Source organism: Carassius gibelio, chromosome A3 (assembly GCF_023724105.1).
Source record: "Carassius gibelio isolate Cgi1373 ecotype wild population from Czech Republic chromosome A3, carGib1.2-hapl.c, whole genome shotgun sequence".
NCBI classification, from domain to species: Eukaryota; Metazoa; Chordata; class Actinopteri; order Cypriniformes; family Cyprinidae; genus Carassius; species Carassius gibelio.
Window position 1 is genome coordinate 26,154,787 of NC_068373.1, and position 22,066 is coordinate 26,176,852.

A 22,066-nucleotide genomic window follows, 5' to 3' on the forward strand; every position below is an offset into this window, starting at 1 on the left:
TCTTAATTTTTTTTTTATATATACTTTTATTCAGCTATAATGCATTAAACTGATGAAAAGACATTAAAAAAAGAGAGATATTTTTTTATCTCCAATAACTGCTGTTCTTCTGATCTTTCTTATTCATCAACAAATCCTGAATACTGTTTTTTAAAAGTTTCCATAAAAACACTGAGCAGCAAATCTTTTAACATTGATAAGACATGTCATATTAATCATCATATTAGAATGATTTCTGAAGGATCATGTGGTATTGACGACTGGAGTAATGATGCCGAAAATTCAGCTTTGCATCACAGAAATAAACTAAATAGAATACTTTATATTTAACATTTAAAATAATACATATTTAACATTTAAATTGTAAGAACACTTCACAACATTACCATTTTTACTATTGAATATAAATGCAGCTCTGGTGAGCATTAAAAGACTTCATTCAAAAACATTCTTGATCTTACTGTCCCCAAACTTTTGAATGTTAGTACAGTATATTATCATCTTTTAATAACAACAAAAACAAAGAAAGACAGCAGGTTATTGGACCTCGTTTTTAACCAGCCACTCCACCTCCAGTTCAGTGGTGAAGTCCTGACCAACATGGAAGTCATCAGGCCTTTCTAACATGGCATCTTTGATGAGAATAGAAGAGGCTCGCAGGATGAAGGAGGCAAACAAGTTCATGTGGATGTTGTTTCTCATGCAGTGCAGCTTCCTGCGGGGATCAGAGTGCAATGAATAAAAGTCAAAAAGCATTACATTGTTCGCACAAAGAAGCCCAAACTCCTTAACCACCAACACAACCAAAGATCCAGAAACTGATGCTAAACACGTTTTGAAATTAAAGTGTATGCAGAAGGAATAAATTCCCAGTTGGCTTGAATGTTACCTAAACGCTACCAGGATGCCCAATGCCAGCACCAGTGCCCCGAGAGACAGGGAATATCCAATGGTGTACATGGTCCTGAACTGACTGAGGACCCGTCCGTGGTGTTGCTGCACATAGACATACAAACCATCTGCTCAGACAGTGACACAAATGCACTACTGAATTTAAAGATGGTTAGACTTACAGTCTTTACATTGGCATGAACTGTAAAAAGGTCAGAGATCACATCTTTATTTAAAACTCACAACTTTAAAAATTGTTTTATGAATTTTTTGTCCACTGAAACTAGTCTTTGGAAAGATGTTTTGTCAGCTGAACAATTGGTATGAAGTCAAACAACAGTTCAATCCATTGAACACATTGTAATTCTATTGTATTTCAGTATACTTATTGTGCTATTACATTTAAATTCTATTTTGATAAATGTTTTCAGCAGTATGCTGGATAAATTAAAAAATACACATAATTAATCTTTAAAGAGCTAACAGCTATTTAATATAACAATCACCTATTCATCTAGCCTCAAAAGAGTTGCAGTGTTTCTCACATACCATGTTGATTTGTGCGGGGTCATGTGATAGACATTCGCTGGCGTTCTTCTGTTTGCTATACTGTCCATCTTCATCACACTCCAGATACACAAACCCATGTCGGACTGACACACAAACACATCCACAGATTGTGTGGTCACACAGGGTGCATGAGAAAGAGTCATGTGCATTGGAGAATACAGCATGGTGTTAAATTAGATAAGCTAAAAGAAGAGAATCATTTCAAGTGCAGCCACAGATAGCACTTTTTTTCACACAATTATGGATATGCATTTACTCTTAATCATGTGCAACCTGTCATTACATGCCCAGATAATATTTCACCTCAAAATGAAAATAATTTACATATTTGTATTTAGCATAAAGAAAATTAAACTTACTTTATGCAATGTCAGTAATCGAGGCAATGTGTATAATTGTGATTGATTAAATGATGAGCCATAAATAACTTTTAAATAACACAAACAATTGTTAATCTTCTGAATTAGGATTGTGCTACTAGAAAGTCTTTTGACTGTTGAAACTGCTAAAATCATATTTCAAGCCTAATCAAGTTTTAGGAACCTGACAAACAAAACATAAACTTTTAAATGGAAAATGTCCTAGACTGGCTTGTAAATGTAAATAAATCCTAAAGGAATAGTTCAACCAAAGATTAACATTTAAAAAATCAGTTGCTCACCAGTGGATCCTCTGCAGTGGATGGGTGCCGTCAGAATGTCCAAACAGATGATAAAAACATTACAATAATCCACATGAATCTAGTCCATCAAATTCTGAAGTGAAAAGCTACATGTTTGTAAGAAAAAAAAATCCATAAAAGTATTTCAGTCTTTTTCCCTAATATAAAACTTTCTCCAGTAAAAAAAAGTCATTTTTTCTGAATCAGGAGAGAAATATGCAAGAAATTTCATTTTATTTTTTTTTACACAAAAATAGCTTTTCACTTCAGAAGACATTAAGTGATGGAATGGACTGGAGTGATGTGGTTTATTGTGATGTTTTTATCAGCTGTTTGGACTCTGATTCTGACGGCACCCATTCACTGCAGAGGAACCATTGATGAGCAAATAATTTGATCATAATTTATTTTGTATTTTTAGCAAAATTTCGTTTTTTGGGTGAACCATTCCTTTAAACTGTGATTATAGTAAATGTCACAATTTAAGTAAAGTCTCAATAATCCAAAAATATGTTTCTTTCTTTTAATTTTGGAATGAAATATGAGCTATAAATGTTATCAAAGTGCATGTTATATTTCCAGTAGTCTTACCTTCTTTGTGCCAGGGCAGGTACCAGGGGCAGGCCACACTCACTGTAGTATTGGGCAGGGCATCCGGCCAGCAGGCATACTTATCAAATGTTCTGTTGCACACAAGACCTGGAAAACAATCATTCATGTAAAAGTCTCCTCTGGTCTGTTTGCAGTGCTGGACAGGATAAGTATGTGACATGACCCTTAATAAGAGGTCTCAGCAGCGTTTTCCAGCATACATCCCTTAACAACACTTGCACTTTCATCATGGCTGTCAACAAGGTCTATGAAAAACCCCCGCTGACCTTACACAAGACTGTGACCGTCACTGCAACTCCAGCCATTACTTGTGGAAGGATGCTGAACAACTCACCGGTCATCGGCGGTTCTCTGCTAATATTTCGAAAACATTCATCTCGATACATTATCCATCTTGCCATCAATGTTTTGAGGGATGCAGCAGTTGACACCTGGAAGAGCCATTTAGTGAGACCACATGAAAAGGTACATTGAATTAAGTATTATAATACTATTTTTTTTTAAACACAAATACAAACACAATAAGTTAGCTAGAGGAAGTAAATGATGACTAACAGACTATCTATCTATCTATCTATCTATCTATCTATCTATCTATCTATCTATCTATCTATCTATCTATCTATCTATCTATCTATCTATCTATATCTATATATCTATAAACACACACACACACACTCACACAGACGTTCACAATTGTTTATTAAGACACTTTTAAAAAGTCCACTTTGTAATAACATCAAATTAAATGTTTTTTTATTTTGATGTGTTGATGTTAATTTGACTAACAAGCATTTTTTTATGTACTTGATAATCATTTTAACACATGTACTTTAATGTACTTGATAATCATTTTAGCACATTTAAACATTAGTATACTTTAGATGTACAAAATTGCAACTTCACAATTGGGTAAAAAGTGACATAAATATTTGAAATAGATGCCATACATGTTTCAATAAAAAATGACATCAAAGTATATTAAAGTGTATTTATGCTAGTCAGCACATTCAACAATACACTTTAACCATATTTCAAAGACAATAGAAGTAATTATGAATTGACATTTTAAGATGTACTTTAGTCTTAAGTGTTCGGGAGACTGTAGGTCGACCAGATGTCCAGATAAGATCAGGACAGTCCCGATTATACAAGCCATTTGCTATGTCTTGGAGTTACAGAGCACCATTTTTCCTAATAATTAGTTTTGGCTTTGGTCTGATTGCTATTAATGTGATATGTGATTAACTGACATTAGAAATATAACGCAAGCATTATGTAAAGAATCACAACTACTGCTTCATCTGTAGAATATTGAGAAGTACGTAACAAACATGAGCTCCTGTGTAACTGAAGATGATGGAAAAAAGATTTCACGGTCATCTGGTCACCTTAAGAGAGAGAGAGAAAGAGAGGAAGGGGAATCTGTTCTGACCTGGATGCAGGAGGAGAAACTGAGCAGGGTCAGAAGGAGGAATACTTGTGACATCCCTTAGTCCTGCTGCTGCTGGCACTGGGAGGGAGCCGGAGGTCCAGACAGATAGGTTTACCTCATAAGAAGGCTTCAGCTATCATCACACAGCCTAAAGCACAGAAGGACACAAAGAGATCAATAGATTATCAACAGCAATGCAAAGAAGACACTCAAATAAAGCTATGATGTATAAATAGAACGTTATGATGAGATATATATATATATATATATATATATATATATATATATATATATATCACACACACACACACACACACACACACACACACACATATAGTAAAATATTATTACAATTTAAAAAAATAAATAAATAATGTAACTTTTAACTAAATGGGCTGCAACTGAATTAAAATCTTAATATTGATATGTTACTTGGAGCTTTAAAATAGAAATCAAACGCTTCTGTTTTAAGTTTTGTTGTTGTTGTTATTTATAACTCAAATCCCACCTCACCTCAAGTCAGACATATAATTTGAGATATAAGATAAGAATCATTCTGATCACTCTGGAACTGTAGGGGGCTCTAAAGTAGCAAAAAAAACAAAAAAAAAACATATTGTTGATATACAACATGAGTTGCTTTAAATTGTAAGTTTTAAAACTATGCTTAAAGTATGGCTTTAGGAAAATCAGATAAGTGATCATTGACTTTTGTTTTTTATATATATAATGTAGTATGTGATATTGTATGTATTATATGTATTGTATTGTTTGTCACTTAATATAGTGTTTTTTTGCATCCTGCCCAGGGACTGCAGATGCAAATTAGCTTTATAGCTAACTCTGGCACAACACTGTTGTTGTGCTCTGTCCCTGTACAAATAAACAAACAAATAATAATAATAATAAAATAACAAATGTAAAAAAGTAATAAACATGAATGAAAAATCTAATAAAACTATTTAAAAAAATAGGCATTACTGCATGGTTATGTAATGCATAAAATATTTTCTGGCTAAATTTCAAGCAATGAATATATACAGTTTGGATTGTAAGTCGATAGTTAGGTCATATTCCCCCACCCTACTCCTAAAACAAGACCAGGAACTGGAACAGCCCTGATGGAGTTTTTCTGCTGATTAAAGCTGCAAACAAAATGTTGAGTAATAATGCAAGCAGTGTGAGCCTCATTGGTTCCCTAAGCTCATTTCACTGTTTGCTGAATGTGTGCAATCAGGATAGCATACAAGAACAAAGAATGTTTGCAGTGCAATTAAGACCTGGACTACTGATCTACAGTATAAAAACAGCACGCTTTTCTGCAGAAGCCTCTGGGCAAAGGAGGGTCACAGACTGTTGACCACATCCCTGTCTTTGCTCTGAGCACTTGCTTGTGTGATAAAACAGATAGTGGTGGACAGCAGGATACACCACATCCAGCTCAATTACTCATGAGGTTTAGAGAGAGATGTTAGAACAGAACATGATGGTAACAGATATGATCACAGTACAGATACAGACTAAATCCTTTTCTAAATCTAAGAAAGAGGCCTACATAAGTTGCACATAAAAAGGATAGCTCATTCAAAAATGAACTTTTTGTCATCAGCAAGGTAACTCACTAGGCATCTGCGTGTTGGCATCCCAAAGTGTAGTATAACAGTTACTCACCTGGTTATAGATCCATATCTCACCCCTACTTCAGCCGTAGTTGGAGAACAGAACGAAATCTGAAACGTTTCTGCAAAAAACACCTTTACCATGGAAACATTTTTGGCTAAAACGTTTCAAATTCCATTCTGTTCCAGTCTCTGGGCAGGCTGGGACAGGCACTTAAATAAGCTTTCAGATACACTTAGCTTATTGTGGTGAATACAAAAGACTAACAAATAGAAACACCAGTCGGTTGATCCAGAAAAAAAAAATCTAATCGAATTAAACATACATAAATTTGACATTATAAAATAAAAAAAAAAGTACATCTGTGTCTAAACTCAATGTTGCTCTGCTACTGCCTGACACCCTCTAAAATAGACAATTTAAACCACCTTTGCTCTCAGAATGTTTTGCAACAATTTCTTTATATTTTTTTAATCATCACTAAACCTTATGGAAGTAAAATGCTGTTTCAGAGTTTTGTGCATTCATAATTGTTAAATAAATAAAACAATGACTTGTTTTTACAAAAAAAAAAAAAAAAAAAAAACTTAAAAAAAAAATACTGGAAATAACAGCTTTAAAACAATTCTCACACAAAGAATTACAAAGAAATTGCACTGAAATAAACATGAAACTAAAAAAGACTGATTTTCTTGTAAAGCATACTCCAATAGTCATTGTTTTATTTACAATTTTACTAAATATTTTTGTATCTGCAGTGTACAACATTTTTTCTTCAATGCATGGCTCCACATTCACTGTCATAGTGCAAGTAGAAAATGAGGTAACACTTTATTTAAGTAATCCACTTTTATAAGGCTTTAAGTAACTTTGCAACTACATGTCAATTAACCCCTTACTAGTAACCCCCTTTTTTTGGCATGGAGACAGAAATTACATACCCAAAATAAAAAGGTTTCTGCTCATGATTCTTTTTGACTAGATACATAATCAACCTTTGTTCACAAAGCTGACACTTCAAAGTTTACTGTTCAGGAATCAGAATCTCTCAGACTGTTATGATAATAGAGATATATAAGCTCAAACATTAAAACAAAAATAAAAATATTAAAAACATATGTTTTAAATGTATTTTAAAAATTGCTGATGTAGGAAATGAGTTTGAAAACACAGTGTAGCTAAAGCCACAAGTCTTCCAAAACTTCATAAAAAATTTCATAATCTAATCTGTAAAACTGTGAATTTTATGAAATATTTTCTAAGGCCATGTCATGTGTGTTTTTAGAGAAGGCTAATCAGATTGATTTATGGCCCTGGTCATCCCTGTAAGATCTCACATGTAAACACTGCTGTGTGTTTTGTGTGTGTGTTGGCTTTGCAAAACTCCCCGATTCATTGTTGTATTGTTCTCACCAAACGAGTCTTTCACACCTCCGCCAGGTATGAAACGTTATCCGCATTATTATTTTATCATTATTCTTTTTTATTTTTATTCCACCTTTATTAGCCTTTATTGTGGTTTTTCAGGCTTTACAAAGCAACAAAGCAGCGATCTCACTTCAGTCTCAGTATGCATTTAGCCCTTATTTATCAAAAGTCTTACTATAAAAATACAACAAAACATTTTCTTACGACCTTACGTGAATTATTGAGACAAAAAATGCATTATGAAGAAGAAATGCATTGGAGCTAACGTTAGCATCAAGCTACATCAGACAATTTATGAAATTATTAGTACACTTTTACTCAAAACTCACTTTAAACCCCGATCGAGTGTTTATAATAACTTCCTTTAGCGATCAGGAGTGGAATTTGGTCGTTTACTGTTGTAAAAATATGTTATTTGTAGCCTTTTTCATCGCTGCACAAGTTAGCATTTCCGATGTACATTTTCGATTTTTTTTATAAAAATGCCCCAGATCTCAAGAAATTCTCATACCAAGTTTTACTATCGTAATCGCGGGTTTATTATTCGGATATTTCGTGTGTACAGAGGTGTTTCAGTGTTGTTTTGGCCAGATAACTACCAGGAAGTGTGCAGGAAGCATGTGACACGATGTGGCGGTGTCCAGATATGACACTCTAAGATTGACATTGGGAAGGCCCAATCGGAGTCTGAGTGACACACAGCACGAGCTGACAGCACATCATACACACACACACAGATCACTGGGAGAGGCTGTTTATCATCAGATCGCGTAAATCCGTGGAAAATGAATATAAATGATGATTCTGTCTGAAGAAATATGAAGTAAACATCAGTAAATATATCCATATATCTCCGCAGATATGCATCTTTGGTCTATAAATCCTTATTGACGCTGTTCAGTGAGTCTATGTGAACACAAATAAACCGCTGCTGACGTGACTGAATATAAGTGAGTTGTGAATTTCTATTCAAAATGTGGCATAATTCGGATTTATTATTTTGCACTTCTGACATAAATCACTAAATATCGGTCACGGCAACAATGTTGTATCAAAATATTGGTCAAATATCGAAGCTAGAGTCTTTAAACTTTCAATTGATGCACAGTTTGTCCAGATGAAGTAAGACAGTGATGTTTAATGTGCTGTGAAAGTGAAACAATAATAAACTGGGGCTGTCGGCGATGTTTGCACGTAAAGGGGTTAATTCTATTTAATTTGCAACTACATGTCTCTCACTACAGCATTAGTAGACTGTTTGGTTAGGGTTAGGGTTAGTAGAATAAGCTGATCCACTTGCAAAGTTACTTATAGTCAGTAGACTATCTGCTGGAGGACCATCTAAATAAAGTGTTAGTAGTCCACTAATACTCTAATGACTGCTAGTTGACATGCAGTAGCAAAGTTATAGTAAACGGAATGTCTAAAATAGACGATCGAAATAAATTGTTACCAGAATGCTCTGTTTACAAATAATAGTTTAGACATTTCATACATGAATTAGAGTGACATGTCAATCTTGTTACGAGCTTCTTAAACAAATTAAAATTCAGCTAGTGGGTCAGGAAAGTTTATGTACACTAGAAGCACTTTAAATATTCACTCCTCCCATTGTTGCCTTAGATAGCGCTAACACTGGAATACTGTACAAAGCAAATCACACAGTTGGCTTTATTAGCACTTGAGATGCTCATTCACACTATATCTATCAGCATGTACATATTTGTGATCTCTAAAGTCAAACTACAGAAGGATTTAGTAGTTATTTATATCATTATATATATATTATTTATTAACATGAATGACAAAAGCTAATTTGTTTAGTAGCAGTAGCTATTCAAGGAAATGTAATGCTAGTTAAGAAATAATAATATAATTTATTAACAAGCACTTTACCAATTTAATAAGTCTTTATTGTCCATTATGATCAATTTAATGCATCCCTGAATAAAAGTATTAATATCTTAAAACAATGACTGACCCCAAACGTCTGAAGAGTAGTAGAGTAGAATAATAACAGCTATAAACATGAACACAATAATATGAAATGTGACCAATAACATGAAGTGGTCTCAGTAACTGTGCTCCAGTAATCAGTCAATATTGCCATTGTAGCACCGGTTTTTATTCCCAGCAGTTTTCATTGTTGAATACTGTTTAAATTCTACAGAGAATGTAATTACAAAGGGCTATATGAATGTCTCTTAAGTGAACAAAGCGGCAATGCATCAAGCATACACTCATAATTTACAAGTGCCACAAAATGACCATTAACTCTTTGTATTTAAGGGCTCACTTTTATTCTGGCATTTGCAAAACGTAATCACTTACTGTCATGACAGCGAAAACAAACCTCTCTGACTAAAGCGCACAATGCAGGGCTGCTCTCATGCCCATCTGAAGAGTGCAGGCAGAGTGGATGAACACACGTGTGTAATTACAGCCATGCCATTTTTGTGTGATCTGGGCTCAGTCAAAACTGAGCAAATTCATTAGTGGAATATTTAATACCACAGCAGCAGTCAAACAGACTGAGATCTGACATTTATACAAGGACAAATACTCGACAAGTTTGATGTTTGAAAGCTGATGTTTCCATTTATTTTAGAAGTCTATCTCACAATCTTATTTTTTTATGCCGAATTACAAATTCTGAGATGAAAAGTCTGAATTGTAAAATATATTTAAGATTTAAATTACAGCAAGAGTAAAGTAAAACATGAATTAAAACAGGCTTTCATTCAAGACAGACTTTTGTTGAAGAAATGTATGCATTTTTTCAATACAAATACATATTGAAGTTCAATAAGATATTAGGGTCACACTTTATTTTAGGGTCCAATTCTCACTTTTAACTAACCATTAATTATGAATTTTGTCTCAGTTAACTCCTTATTTGCTGCTTATTAATAGTTTATAAGGTAGTTGTTAAGTTTAGGGTATTGGGTAGGATTATGGATGTCATGCATTATATGTAGTTTATAAGCACTAATAAAAAGCCAATATGTTAATAATAAACATGCTAATAAGCAACTAGTTATTAGTGTGAATTGGACCCTATACTAAAGTGTTACCTATTAGCATGCAGACAATATCAGCCAACTAGACAATGTGACCCCAAAACACTGTCCCACTATAACATTTTACTCCATTTAACTGGGGTAAGAAAACAAGTGTGGTTCCCAGAGCACATCTTTCCCACTGAGACATGACGGTTAGATCTGATTAGAAGCTCACAGAGGGCTCAGAGATGCCAATGTCATGAACCAGCATGTTGGCACAGTTGTATGCCAGTGGGGAAGGCAGTAGGAAATGTCTGAGAGTGCCAGTGCCACACACCCGTCACATCGCACTCCATATGCTGTCACTTCATCTTGGTTCAGATTAATGTCACTGCTACTTTGCCTGTGTCAGCAACGATACTCACAGACTACTGCTGACTCAATCTACTCCACCATGTCATTTCTATCAACACTGAGTCTAATATGCCACAGATGAGACTCAATGGCTTTGTTCCAAAACCAGCTGAGCTGATTTACTGTCTGCTGTCTTCAAAGGCAACATTCCAAATAAAGTAACTGGTTAGGAAATCACTATATAGGTAATGACTCTTTGACAATAGAATCACTTGATTTCACATAAATGTTCAGCAAAATAAAATACATTTTAGTAATTTGTATTGTAGTTATTGGATGCGTTAAGACTTAATCCACCATACTGGATAAGGTGACAATACATCCACTTTTTTCCCCAACATGTCCAGGCTGGGATTTCTAAATTGACCAAAATGTCCAAGTTTTGGATTTGTTATCCTATAGTATTACTAAGTAGTTTGACCAATAGCATGCAGGCATAGGTCTGCATACAGTAAGTCTGTTTTGATTGGATCTTAGTACAGCTTTTGATAAAATTGGAAAGAAGATTAACAGTGAGAATTATGTGTTTTATATAATTCTCTGCAAATTTTAAAATTGGCGTCCCACAAGGTTCCATACTGGGACCGCTTTTATTTACTTTATTTATTCAGCACTCTAGGTTTTGGAAAAGAGCTTTCATTTATAATCTTCAATCATTCACTTCTTCAACTATATCATGCTGTGTCTTTACAGATATCTGACTATGTAGTGGACAAGCAGACACATGCATGATTGCTTCATGCTGAAATAACCTCAGCTATGAAAAGCATGCCTTGCCAAAAAAAAAAAAAAAAAAAAAGAAAAGAAGAAGAACAAGCCCACAAAAACATTTAAATTGTTGTTCATATGATTCTTTGCTTTGTTAGCTTGAGCATAATTTTGCGAACACATTTACAACAGAAGTCAACACTGTAAAACGCCTACACGAAAACACAGCTCAGGCTAAAGCAGTTGTGGAGGCGGATTACAATGTTGATTTATGTTGTAAAAATAAAGGGATTTTCAAAATCACTAATGCTAAGTATTAAACTCGACCTAGAGCGATTGTGCTACAAAAAAGAATGATGCCCCAAATCATGCAGGTTGTCAAGAAGAGTTATGATGTTGCTTTTTTAAATGCTGTGACTGATTATTTTGGAAAATATTTTAATATCACAGAGACTTGGTGGAGGATTCATAACCTTTTTAGCCAGTAAGCACAATAAAAAAGTCACTTTCACTTGTATAACACCCTAGCATCATGCTAAAACCTCCAGCCTTGCACTGGAGCAGCAAAATCTGCACATGCAAAAACCATTCATGTTACTCAAGCAGATTATATGAAAATCAAGTTATTTCTCTATGAGTTCTCTATGAACTTCCAAACATAAATTTGTATAATTCATGACTGAAAACATTTTGTAACATGATTTTGATGTACCATTTACATGGTAATGCAATGTCTGATTTTAAAATGGGTTTTGAAGGATGAATTTTGAGATTTTATGTTTCCAAGTGATATATAACTTCTGATGATTTCTAAAATGTGATAGAGAAAAAGGCAACGAGGAAGTCTTTTTTTTTTTAAACAAAGGTCAAAGCTCCTTTTGTAATGTAGATTTCTGAGGGTGCACTCTTGTCATAAATTCATCTATTACTTTTCCTACATAATTTTTAACAAAAAATATTGGTAAAATATATATTTGGGAGTCTTAGACCTTTCCAACGATATATAGTTTGTCAAGATTAGATTAGATTTGATTGTAATATAGTATAGTCAACGTAGGCGTCCCGTATACGGGACGGGGTGACATTTAACAGGTTAAAGCATGACAAACCACATTTTTATACTTTACTTTAAAGCAAAACTTTTTATGACATTGTAATAAAATGTATTTAAGTGTGTTAAGAAACAAAGTCATAATGTACAATGTTTATATACACTTCTCAGTTCTCAGAATCCTTGTATCAGCCAATGTTTACTAGCATTTACTTAATTCATTCATTTACTAGCATTTACTTAAACTCAGTGGCTTTCAGTGAATTAAAAAATACGAAATGTTCATGACTGAAGAGACACAATTCTTCCTTTCCAAACAGCAAACCTGTGCCTCTGAACTTCTGAACTTTGAGAACATTGTTTTCTCCAAAGATCAGACTCAGGTTCTTTATATAGCTAGCTGTTCACAAGGACAATGACTGAGAAAAGGTTTTCAATCATGGCACCTTAACAACAACCAATTTACTAGGTGATACAAGTTCTCTCGCTTTCTCTCTCACACCATTAGTTTTCTTTTCTTTTTTTTTTTTTTACCTTTACTCCACACTGCTTTTTCCCTTCTCTGAGAAACGCGCTGACCTTTTCCTTATTTTATGAAGCCCCTCCCTCAGAAATAGGCCATGGGCTCTGACCAGTTACCTAGCCCAGTGTGCTCTGATTGGCTAAACTGCCTCTAGCGTGCATCTCTTAACCACAGCGCATGTGCTTCAGTTGTATTGTAAACAATGGGGCGGAGAGAGAGAGAGATGCAGAGCACGTGCAGAGCAGTGAGATGTGTGGAATAGTATTCAGAACCGCTGCTTTAGAGCATTGATCTTGAAACTTGTGAATCCATTAGAATCATTAGAAGACAGAATCGTGATTCATATATAAACAAATTTTTATGTGCAACTCTAGTTTTCTCTTCCGCTTCTCTTAAGCAGCGCAGCATGGCCTCGTTCCCTTTTCTGTCATTTCCTGAGGGCAGGGTTTATCTGACATCACACACCCAGGAAGTAACTGGTTGTAGTCCCTACCAGACGTTTTTGTAGGCATTAAATTGACAGAATTGTAAAAGTTTGTATTGAACGTTCAGCTTCTTAACTTTGCAGATATTGTTTATGCTCAAACAGCAACATTACACACTAACATTAAAAAAGGGAAATTGCAACGAACCACTCTTTTAACATACAAAAAAAAAAAAAAAAAAAAAAAAAAAAAAATAAAATAATATATATTATATATATATATATATATATATATATTTTTTTTTTGTATGTATATATATATTGATGAACTAACAAAAAAAAAAAAAACAATCAAAAAATTACAATTTTCTCTCAGTTCTCACATGACAAAAAACAAACGTGTGTTTTTTACGGTGAAACGAACAAACTGGAGGATTATTGTTATTGGTTTGTTGGCCTTAACCTCAGAACACCTACCTATAAGGCATCATTCATGCATATCCTAAAATAGTAAAACCAGCACTGTTATCCACTTCGACAGCCCTGTCAACTCACTGACAACATGCATTGTCTGAATACAGTCTGAAGGCATGACATGAATGTGGGTTTTAGAGGGCAGAAGAAACACCATTAAAAACCCCATGAAACTGCTTTCCTGTGTTGATGAGTGATCAATATTTATGTAGTTTACAAACTGTGTACACACATTATGCAAACTGAATAATAGCTACTTTTCCACCATTTTGTCGAACGGCTGAACTATTTCTTTAATTAACCATAGGAGATCCCCCAAACCACCCAGAGTACAGATACAGCTGAGACAATTTTAGACACCCTTACTGTAGTGATTAAGAGTGACTGGATGGTGACCAAGACAGCTGAATGGCTGACATTCACCTCTGCAATGTGCTACCCTTCAGCTAACACAACAATAGTGTCTCATTAATCATTTGCAACAGTAAGAGGATTTCAGTTGTGATGTGCAAAGGTTGTGCCTGAAAGAAAAAAAAAAAAAAAAAAAAAATCACATTCACAGATCTATGCTATTGAGCCCCGTGCATTAAATTCAAGTAAAAATAATAACTTGTTCGCATGATTTACTAATTCGCTCCCTCAATGTCCTAAAACGTGCACATAATTACTTTTTTGTTCCCCCGATTTGCTAAATCGTGCACACAATTTACTAATTCGTTCTCTTGATTTATTTATAGTGCTGATAATGTGTAATGCACTTGCTAATGTCTTGATTGAATGCTATATGATAAAAAGAACATTGATTATTCAATATTTCTTTTTGATGTAACTGCATTACCTACAGGTAAACACACAAAGGTTCTGGTTCGGCTCTGTTTAGCCCAAGCCATCAATATTTAACAGAGCTGCCATTAGCCTCATTAGCCTGGTGATTTATGTGCACAATGAAGTAAAATATGGATGCATAAAATATGCATTAAAGGAGAGCAAGGGGGACCAATCATTTGGGGACCAAAGACTGCTGTAGAAGGACACATTTAAAAACAGTCGATCATAAACAGAATGGATCAGAATGCAGGAGTTTTGAAAAAGAAAAGTTTTTTTTTTTTGGTTGAGCTATCCCCTATATAATGTGACATGATAATAAGATACTGAGGGGTTCAGAAGCTCCCTTACAAAAAACACCCCCCAAAAACTAAAAACACTGAGAGCAAGCTGGGCTGTATATTCTTAAAGGTTACAGATCCCCTGTCAAATGCCAGGAAGATTTTTCCTGAGCCAAAGGAAAGGGTAGCATACGAAGTCATCTTCACAGAAATACTGTATTGAAATTCAAGACAACTTTTCTACCTCAGAGAGACTTTTTGGTTTTTATCACTTCGGATGAATCCTTTTACGATTTGTCAAATCTGATCTTATAAAATTCCCACCTGACCTGCATAGTTTGTCTGGTGCTTTTCAAGAGTGGGGTAAAATGTATCACTATAAGTGTTCATTACTTGGGAATGAGCAGCCTTTCTGTTCCATGTAAAAAGTAAAAAAAATAAAAAAATAAGGTCATACACTCTTAAAAATAAAGGTGCTTCAAAAGGTTCTTCAAGTGATGCCATAGAATAACCATTTTTGGTTCCACAAAAAACATTCAGTCAAAGGAACCACCTCTTTCTTACCTTTTTATAATCTGAAGAACCTTCTTTCACCACAAAGAACCTTTTGTGAAACAGAAAGGTGCTACAGATGTTAAAGGTGCTTTATGGAACCATTTAGACAAAAAGGTTCTTCTATTGGAACATGAAGCACATTTATTTTTAAGAGAGTATGGGTTTGGAATAAAAGGAAGCTGCATTGACTACATTACAATGACATTGCAATGACTGCATTGTAATTCTGGGGTGTATCATTGCGTTAGTTGCATTATCTCAGGTTATTGAGCAAGTAATGATTCACTTTACTCTCTGATCACAACTGTGATCACATTACAAAAGATCTAACTATGTTAAGCATGCATACATTTCCAACAGAGCTCTAAAGTCAGCCACACGCTCAAGTGCTGACATTCCAGCCACAGGCCAAATTCATTCTGTAACATTCACTTCAAAAAAACTAAAAGATTAGCCATGAATAATTTTCCAATAGACATTAATGGTTTTGAATTTTTACTACTTAATTTTTTTATAGAAACCATAATACTTTTTAAATAGAATAGAAATTTCGAAAAAAAAAGAAAAAAAGGAAAGCATTTATTTTAAATATAATCTTATAAACTTTTGATTAATTTAATGTGCCCTTGAAACAAAAACTTGTTCACCCCAACATTTTTTATGGTTTTAACAAAAATATGTAGCAGCACAACTGATTATAATAATACGTTTTGGAGTATTGGCTGCAAAAAAACAAAAAAAAACAAAACAAAAAAAAAACAGGAATAAAATACATATTAAAATATATTCTAACAGAAAACAGTTATTTTAAATTATAATAATATATCACAAAATTACTGTTTTTATTGTATTTTCAACTAAATGCAGCATTGGTGAGCTTAAGAGACGACAGAAAGAAGCAAAAATGTGGATAATGGAAATAGGATGGCAGTACAGCTGAGAGGAATAAGCTATGATGTGCAAAAATTTTTGTTTCAAGGCCCACAAAACATTCCCCCCTGGTCTCCTTGGATTTAGTGTCTTTAATTCAGTCGTGCCCTGGACAGAGTGCCAGAAAGGCCTCCAGAAGTCGATCTGGTAATGAAAACAGCCCCGATGGCTCTTTTGACCTTTTGAGCTCATCTCAGGCTGCCAGGCGCTCTCAATTCTTCACTAAACAGAAGGAGTTATACTTCACCTGCTGATTACTCATCACAAAAAACATCAAATGACTGCTGGCTCTGGGATTGTTGAATATACAGAAGGAACGCACCTGTTTACACCTGCATCTCTGATCAACAAGAACTTCCGTCAGGTCACTCGGTCATCATGCATGTTGTGAAATTTACTATGCTTCTAGTGACAGAAAATAAGAGAAGATGGGGTGCTTCTTTTCCAGCAAGCCACAAAAAAAAAGATATTCCACCTGAGTCCGTTTCGTCTGATGCCTAATTGTTAGAGACCTGACACCTGTCGTCGGTTTTCCTGAGACCTGAAGCTTTTCAGTCCAAGGGGCGATGCGTTTTGTCTGATGACTGACGCCTTTTAGTCGAAGGCATGACGCCTTTTCATTTAATGACTGAGGTTTGAAGATGTCCTAAAATGTACACCGTGTCATACATAGTAACGACAGAGGGAAACGACGCACAGCAACGACTCATAGCATTGACATGGAAGATGACACATGGTAATGACAGAGGGAAACGACGCATAGTAACGACAGAATGAAAAAACACATAGTCATGACACATGCAGCATTGACACTCAAGACGACACAGTCAAACGACAAGGACAGATGACAGGAGTAAGTTGAGACGACACGTAGCATAGACAGACAGCATGTCAACATAATTTTGGCACAAATGGAACCTCATAGACCTCTGGGGTTAGAGAGTAGCTACCAAAACATATTGCACAAGCTTACGGTCTTAAAAGAGCAGATCGGCTGCAGTGTTAAAGGTGAACCAGGGGCCGCTGAGATAGTGTGTACATTTCAAAGGTCTAGGGCTTATGAGGATAAAGTGGAACTCCGAATTAATCTTACCTCATTTGCTCTTTTCCTCATAACAGCAGGAAAAATTTGATATGCTTTACATGAGGGAAATACTGCACCACTGCATGCAAGGTGTTGTAGTTGTAATTTGGGAAAGTTTAGGTTTTAGACTTTAGGTGTAAATGTTGTGCTGTATCAGAGCCACTTTATGATGCTGTTTTGATTGTGAATGTAAGTGTTTTTGAACAATTCTTTTAAGGGAACAAATCTTTCTTGTGCTAATTCATGCTTTTCATTTACTGACGTCTCTCTCTTTTGAAGCGCCTGACTGCTTTGGTGAATTAATAATGCAGAAGATTAATATGAGACCTGTTTAGAACTTTTTAGAGCTTTTTTTTATTCAAGCATAATTGTCTTCAATTAATTGGCCAACTATTCTATCCACATTTCCATTATTTTGCATAGAGTGCTGCAGGGATAATGTATTTTTGAAGTCCAAATCCTGTAAATGCATTTTAGCAAATCTGGTTCCATTGTCCTGAAGTCAATGGGTTTTTTGGAGGGTTTTATGGTTAAATGTTTGAAATAAACGGTGGTTTGCACAAGCTCAAAATATTTTCAGGTTTTATTCTAAAGCATAAAATACATCAGTAAAATCCCTGTGATTATTTGAAAGTTCACTTGGATTGAAAAAGACAGATGCTAACAGTGGCTAAATAGGACTACCGAGGTCATCAGGGATGTTAAATGTCATCACCAAAAACTCATCTACTTGCTAATCCACTTTTACACCCTCATGCTTTTGTATAGGGAAAATGTGCACTTACCGTTTGGTCTACAGCCAACATCATCACTGCATAATTGCTGTACTGCTTCCACAAACTTTCATGGTTTCAGGTCAAGGTAATAAATCTCCCAAATAAAGCTTTTCTCTTAAACTGATACATTTTCTGCGCAGTGTTTTACTTAATATGCACACAGGTATATTTTTGCTGCTGAAATGTGCCGATGATCTGAAAACTTCGAAAAACATGTATGTGATCTCTACTGTGTTATTCTGCTCGGATTAATGTGTAATAAAGCTGGTCTGTGTTCCTTCAACTGTAGGAACACAATTTGCACTGTTTGCTGCAATTAAGCCTGTGATCAATGGATATATACTATTTTGTTTGCAATTGAGGTAAATTAAAGCACTTATGCAACCCTCTGTCTGACAATACAAAGGCGTCTTTGTTGTTTTACAAAAAAACAAAACAAAAAACCCCCACACATTTGGGATTATTATTATTATTATTATTATTATTATTATACATTTTTTATGAAGTTTTAGCTTTGGAGAAAAGTTTACTAATTGTTTACCAGTTTTCATTATATTGGGAGTGTTAATGACGTAAGAATGCAGGAAACTATGAGGTAAAAAAACAACATCATAAAAAAAATCGTTGACATTCTTTTGATTTGTGCTTATGTGAAAGCGTGCATACAAAAAAAAAAGTCAAATCACACTAATCATGATACATAATTTTGATTATAATTTGTGTAATCAAGTGATTTATATATTTTAAATGATTACAGTGCAGCACAAATGTAAACCTGTTAATATGTGTAATTTGCTGCAAAATTCCAATTGCATAAGAAAAAGTAAAGGTGAAAAATGATTGTTCAAACAGGTTGAACAAACAGGTGGTCCTGCCTCAAATTCACACTATTGGCTGAGTCTGAAGTTCAAGCAAACAAACACATTTTTTGATAGTGCCAGTCAGCGCTCATACCTTCAGAGAAATCAACCTTTGAATGTATGATTTACACTCTACCAAAATGTAATATTTTAGCATTTTAACAATAAAAAAAAAAAGACACACATCAGTTTTAAATTTCACACAGAAACCACAATGCAGAATGTGGTGAGATTATCACAGTACTAAAGTGCTATCAGATCATTCTAATCACTCCAGGAATGCACAGAGTAAGAGGCAATTTCAGGACACTGCATGCACAATGAGAAAAAAGAGTCACATTCGCTTTCTAGCATTTACTGGGTAGAATATCAGGGAAATATATATATAAGACCAGGTTGTGACACATCTGATATTTTCAGGCTGCTAATTGCTGACTTCTCTGCAGTTTGCCCCAGGTGAGGGTTGATAACCTGATCATGCTGCAGGGGGTCAGTACACACCTGCTCAAAGCTGGCAGTGCACGGAGAAGAATATTCTTTGATTTCTCAAGTGCCTTCAACACCTTCAGCCAGCATTACTGGCCAGGAAGCTAGAAGTAATGCAGGCTGATGCCTCTTGTGTCACCAGGCTGTCACTGGCTGTCAAGCCCAGATACAGTTTTACTCAGACAATTAAAAAAAAAATGATATATTACGTTTGAGATCTGAACTTTGTTTCCCTGCATCTGGCAGAGGCTTCTCTCCAATAATAAGCAGCATCTAAAATGACATACTCTCTAGTTTGCTTGTGGTGAAATTTCATATTATGTTGCTTCAAGCATGTATTGTGGTGGTTCAGAATTCAAACGTCTGGGGCAGTGTTGCTAAAACTGGGTTTGGTGTATAACCCCTACACCAATCCCAACCCTTAACCTACCCGATAGTGTCAATGGATGCAAAAGCGATATAAAAATGCATTCGTACAGTAGCTTCTGTACACACTGTAGCTTCACAGGATTTGTACTGGAGTGCTTCACCTTATAGATGCAACGCTGTATCATGTGAGCTACTGACTGTGTTAGAAATCCCATACATAAGAAGCTGTAAATGTGATGCTATTGTTAAAAAGTATTGTAATTGTTATTGTTAACAATGTTTAAAACAGTACAATGAATAAATTCCATCTACACATTGTTACAAAGAGAGGATTCACGAGCCAGAGAACTCAGCACTTGACTAAAACTTTGCGATTTGAGCAGTTAGTGAACATTTGATGCTCTCCAGAATACAAATACATACTGGAGCGTTTGCCAAATGTTTCGCTAATATCAGATGGGGCCCCCTGATTCCTCTGGGCTCTAAGTGGCCCCTTACCTCATTTATTGGGTAAATCCACCCCTGCTGAGCTGCCAGCAGCCTGTGTTTGTGTCAGATGACACGTCATTTTTTTAAACAGTGCTTGTTTTAAACAAAATACCATAGTAATCCCTTCTTCCAGTGTCTGATGATACTGGTCTTCATCAAATACCGAGTGACTTGCCCAGACTCTGACTGTGTTGAGGATGAACAAAGTCCCTTTAAGGAAACTCAGTTCCCTGTGCAGCGATTTTCTATCTAGCCAGTAGAAAAGCTTTTATGTTGGCCAAAATTTAAATTGGCCAAGATGCAAAGCAATATACATTATTTTCATTATGCAAAACATAATATCTATGAAATTACATAAACTTTTTCATCTTAGGGTGAAATATAACCTAGGTATGTTTCAACGAGTTTTACCCATATATGTAATTATAATTAATACATTAACTTCAGTAGTTAAAGGGTTAGTTCACCCAAAAATGAAAATCACACTTCCACTTTTTCAGAGACATGCTCCCATATGCCCTCCCAGATGTTCTCACACCACATCAAGTAAACCACATCGAATTGCCTGGAGGCTCTTGAACATCCATTGTTATTTTGGGCAATGCAGAAGGTCTCATTTGTTCCCAAATGTTTTGGAGAGAAGCATAGTTTAGGGTGACTCTGTTCCATATCTCTCCAATGAAGTTTTTAGATGCTGGCATGCAAGCGCCCCAGAACATAAATAATGGATTTATCAAGTCAAAAAGCCAGCCATGCAGATGTACATACGAAAAGCAATGTTATCTTCCTGGCTACCATATAATTTATTTCTCCTCCGCACAAACTAATGCTATAAGCAATTCAGAATGGAATTTTCCTTTAATAAAGGTAAAAGACTTTTATCCTACTTTAACCTAGTGGATCTCAATGGGCTGTGACTCAGAAACTGAGGTCTTTTCAAAAAGGGTCATAGAGAGAAAGGAAAAGCAATATTATGCTAAATGCAAATAATAAAATATATCTAACAATATAAAAAGGCATAGGACACATGTACTTTGTGCAAGATTCGGCAGGCTACTGCAATCAGTTACTTCCTTTACAGTCAAAAATCTGGGTGTTATGTTAGACAGCTACGGAGCCCCGCACATGACACACAGGAAAAAATATAATGCTAAATCGTGTGCACGATTTACTAATTCATTCCCAAATGTACTAAAACGTGCACATGATTACCATTGCGTTCCCTCGATTTACTATTACGTTCACTTGATTTTTTAATTGCACACACGATTTACTAATTCGTTCCCTCGATATGCTAAAACATGCGCATGATTTAGCAAATCGAGCACACGCATTAGTAAATCGAGGGAACGCAATAGTAATCATATGCACATTTTAGTAAATTGAGGGAACAAATTAGTAAATTGTGCGCACAATTTATTTATTTTTTCTTGCTTGTCATGTGCGGGGCTCCGTGGACAGCAACATATCTTTTGAAAATCATATTTCCCATGTTCCAAAAACTGCATTCTTCCATCTTAGAAACATTGCCAAGCTACGAGCTACCTGTTCCTGATGCAGAAAAGCTAGTTCATGCATTTATGACCTCTAGACTATTG

At 35.1% G+C, this 22,066-nt stretch overlaps 1 protein-coding gene across 2 annotated transcripts in view; it reads right to left on the minus strand.

Moving 5' to 3' along the window:
* The window catches only part of gcgra (glucagon receptor a), a 47,232-nt gene that overhangs the window by 14,239 nt on the left and 10,927 nt on the right, over nucleotides 1-22,066 (minus strand). The window contains exons 1-7 of one of the 2 annotated variants that reach the window (XM_052552847.1): nucleotides 4,683-5,848; nucleotides 4,170-4,317; nucleotides 3,069-3,165; nucleotides 2,714-2,821; nucleotides 1,441-1,544; nucleotides 890-996; nucleotides 547-715 (exon numbers count right to left, since the gene is read on the minus strand). In XM_052552847.1, the coding sequence (XP_052408807.1) occupies nucleotides 547-715; nucleotides 890-996; nucleotides 1,441-1,544; nucleotides 2,714-2,821; nucleotides 3,069-3,165; nucleotides 4,170-4,223 (639 nt within the window). In that variant the 5' untranslated portion in view covers nucleotides 4,224-4,317; nucleotides 4,683-5,848. Of the gene's footprint in view, nucleotides 1-546; nucleotides 716-889; nucleotides 997-1,440; nucleotides 1,545-2,713; nucleotides 2,822-3,068; nucleotides 3,166-4,169; nucleotides 4,318-4,682; nucleotides 5,849-22,066 lie in introns of those variants that run through there. The other variant, XM_052552838.1, reaches the window with a different exon arrangement.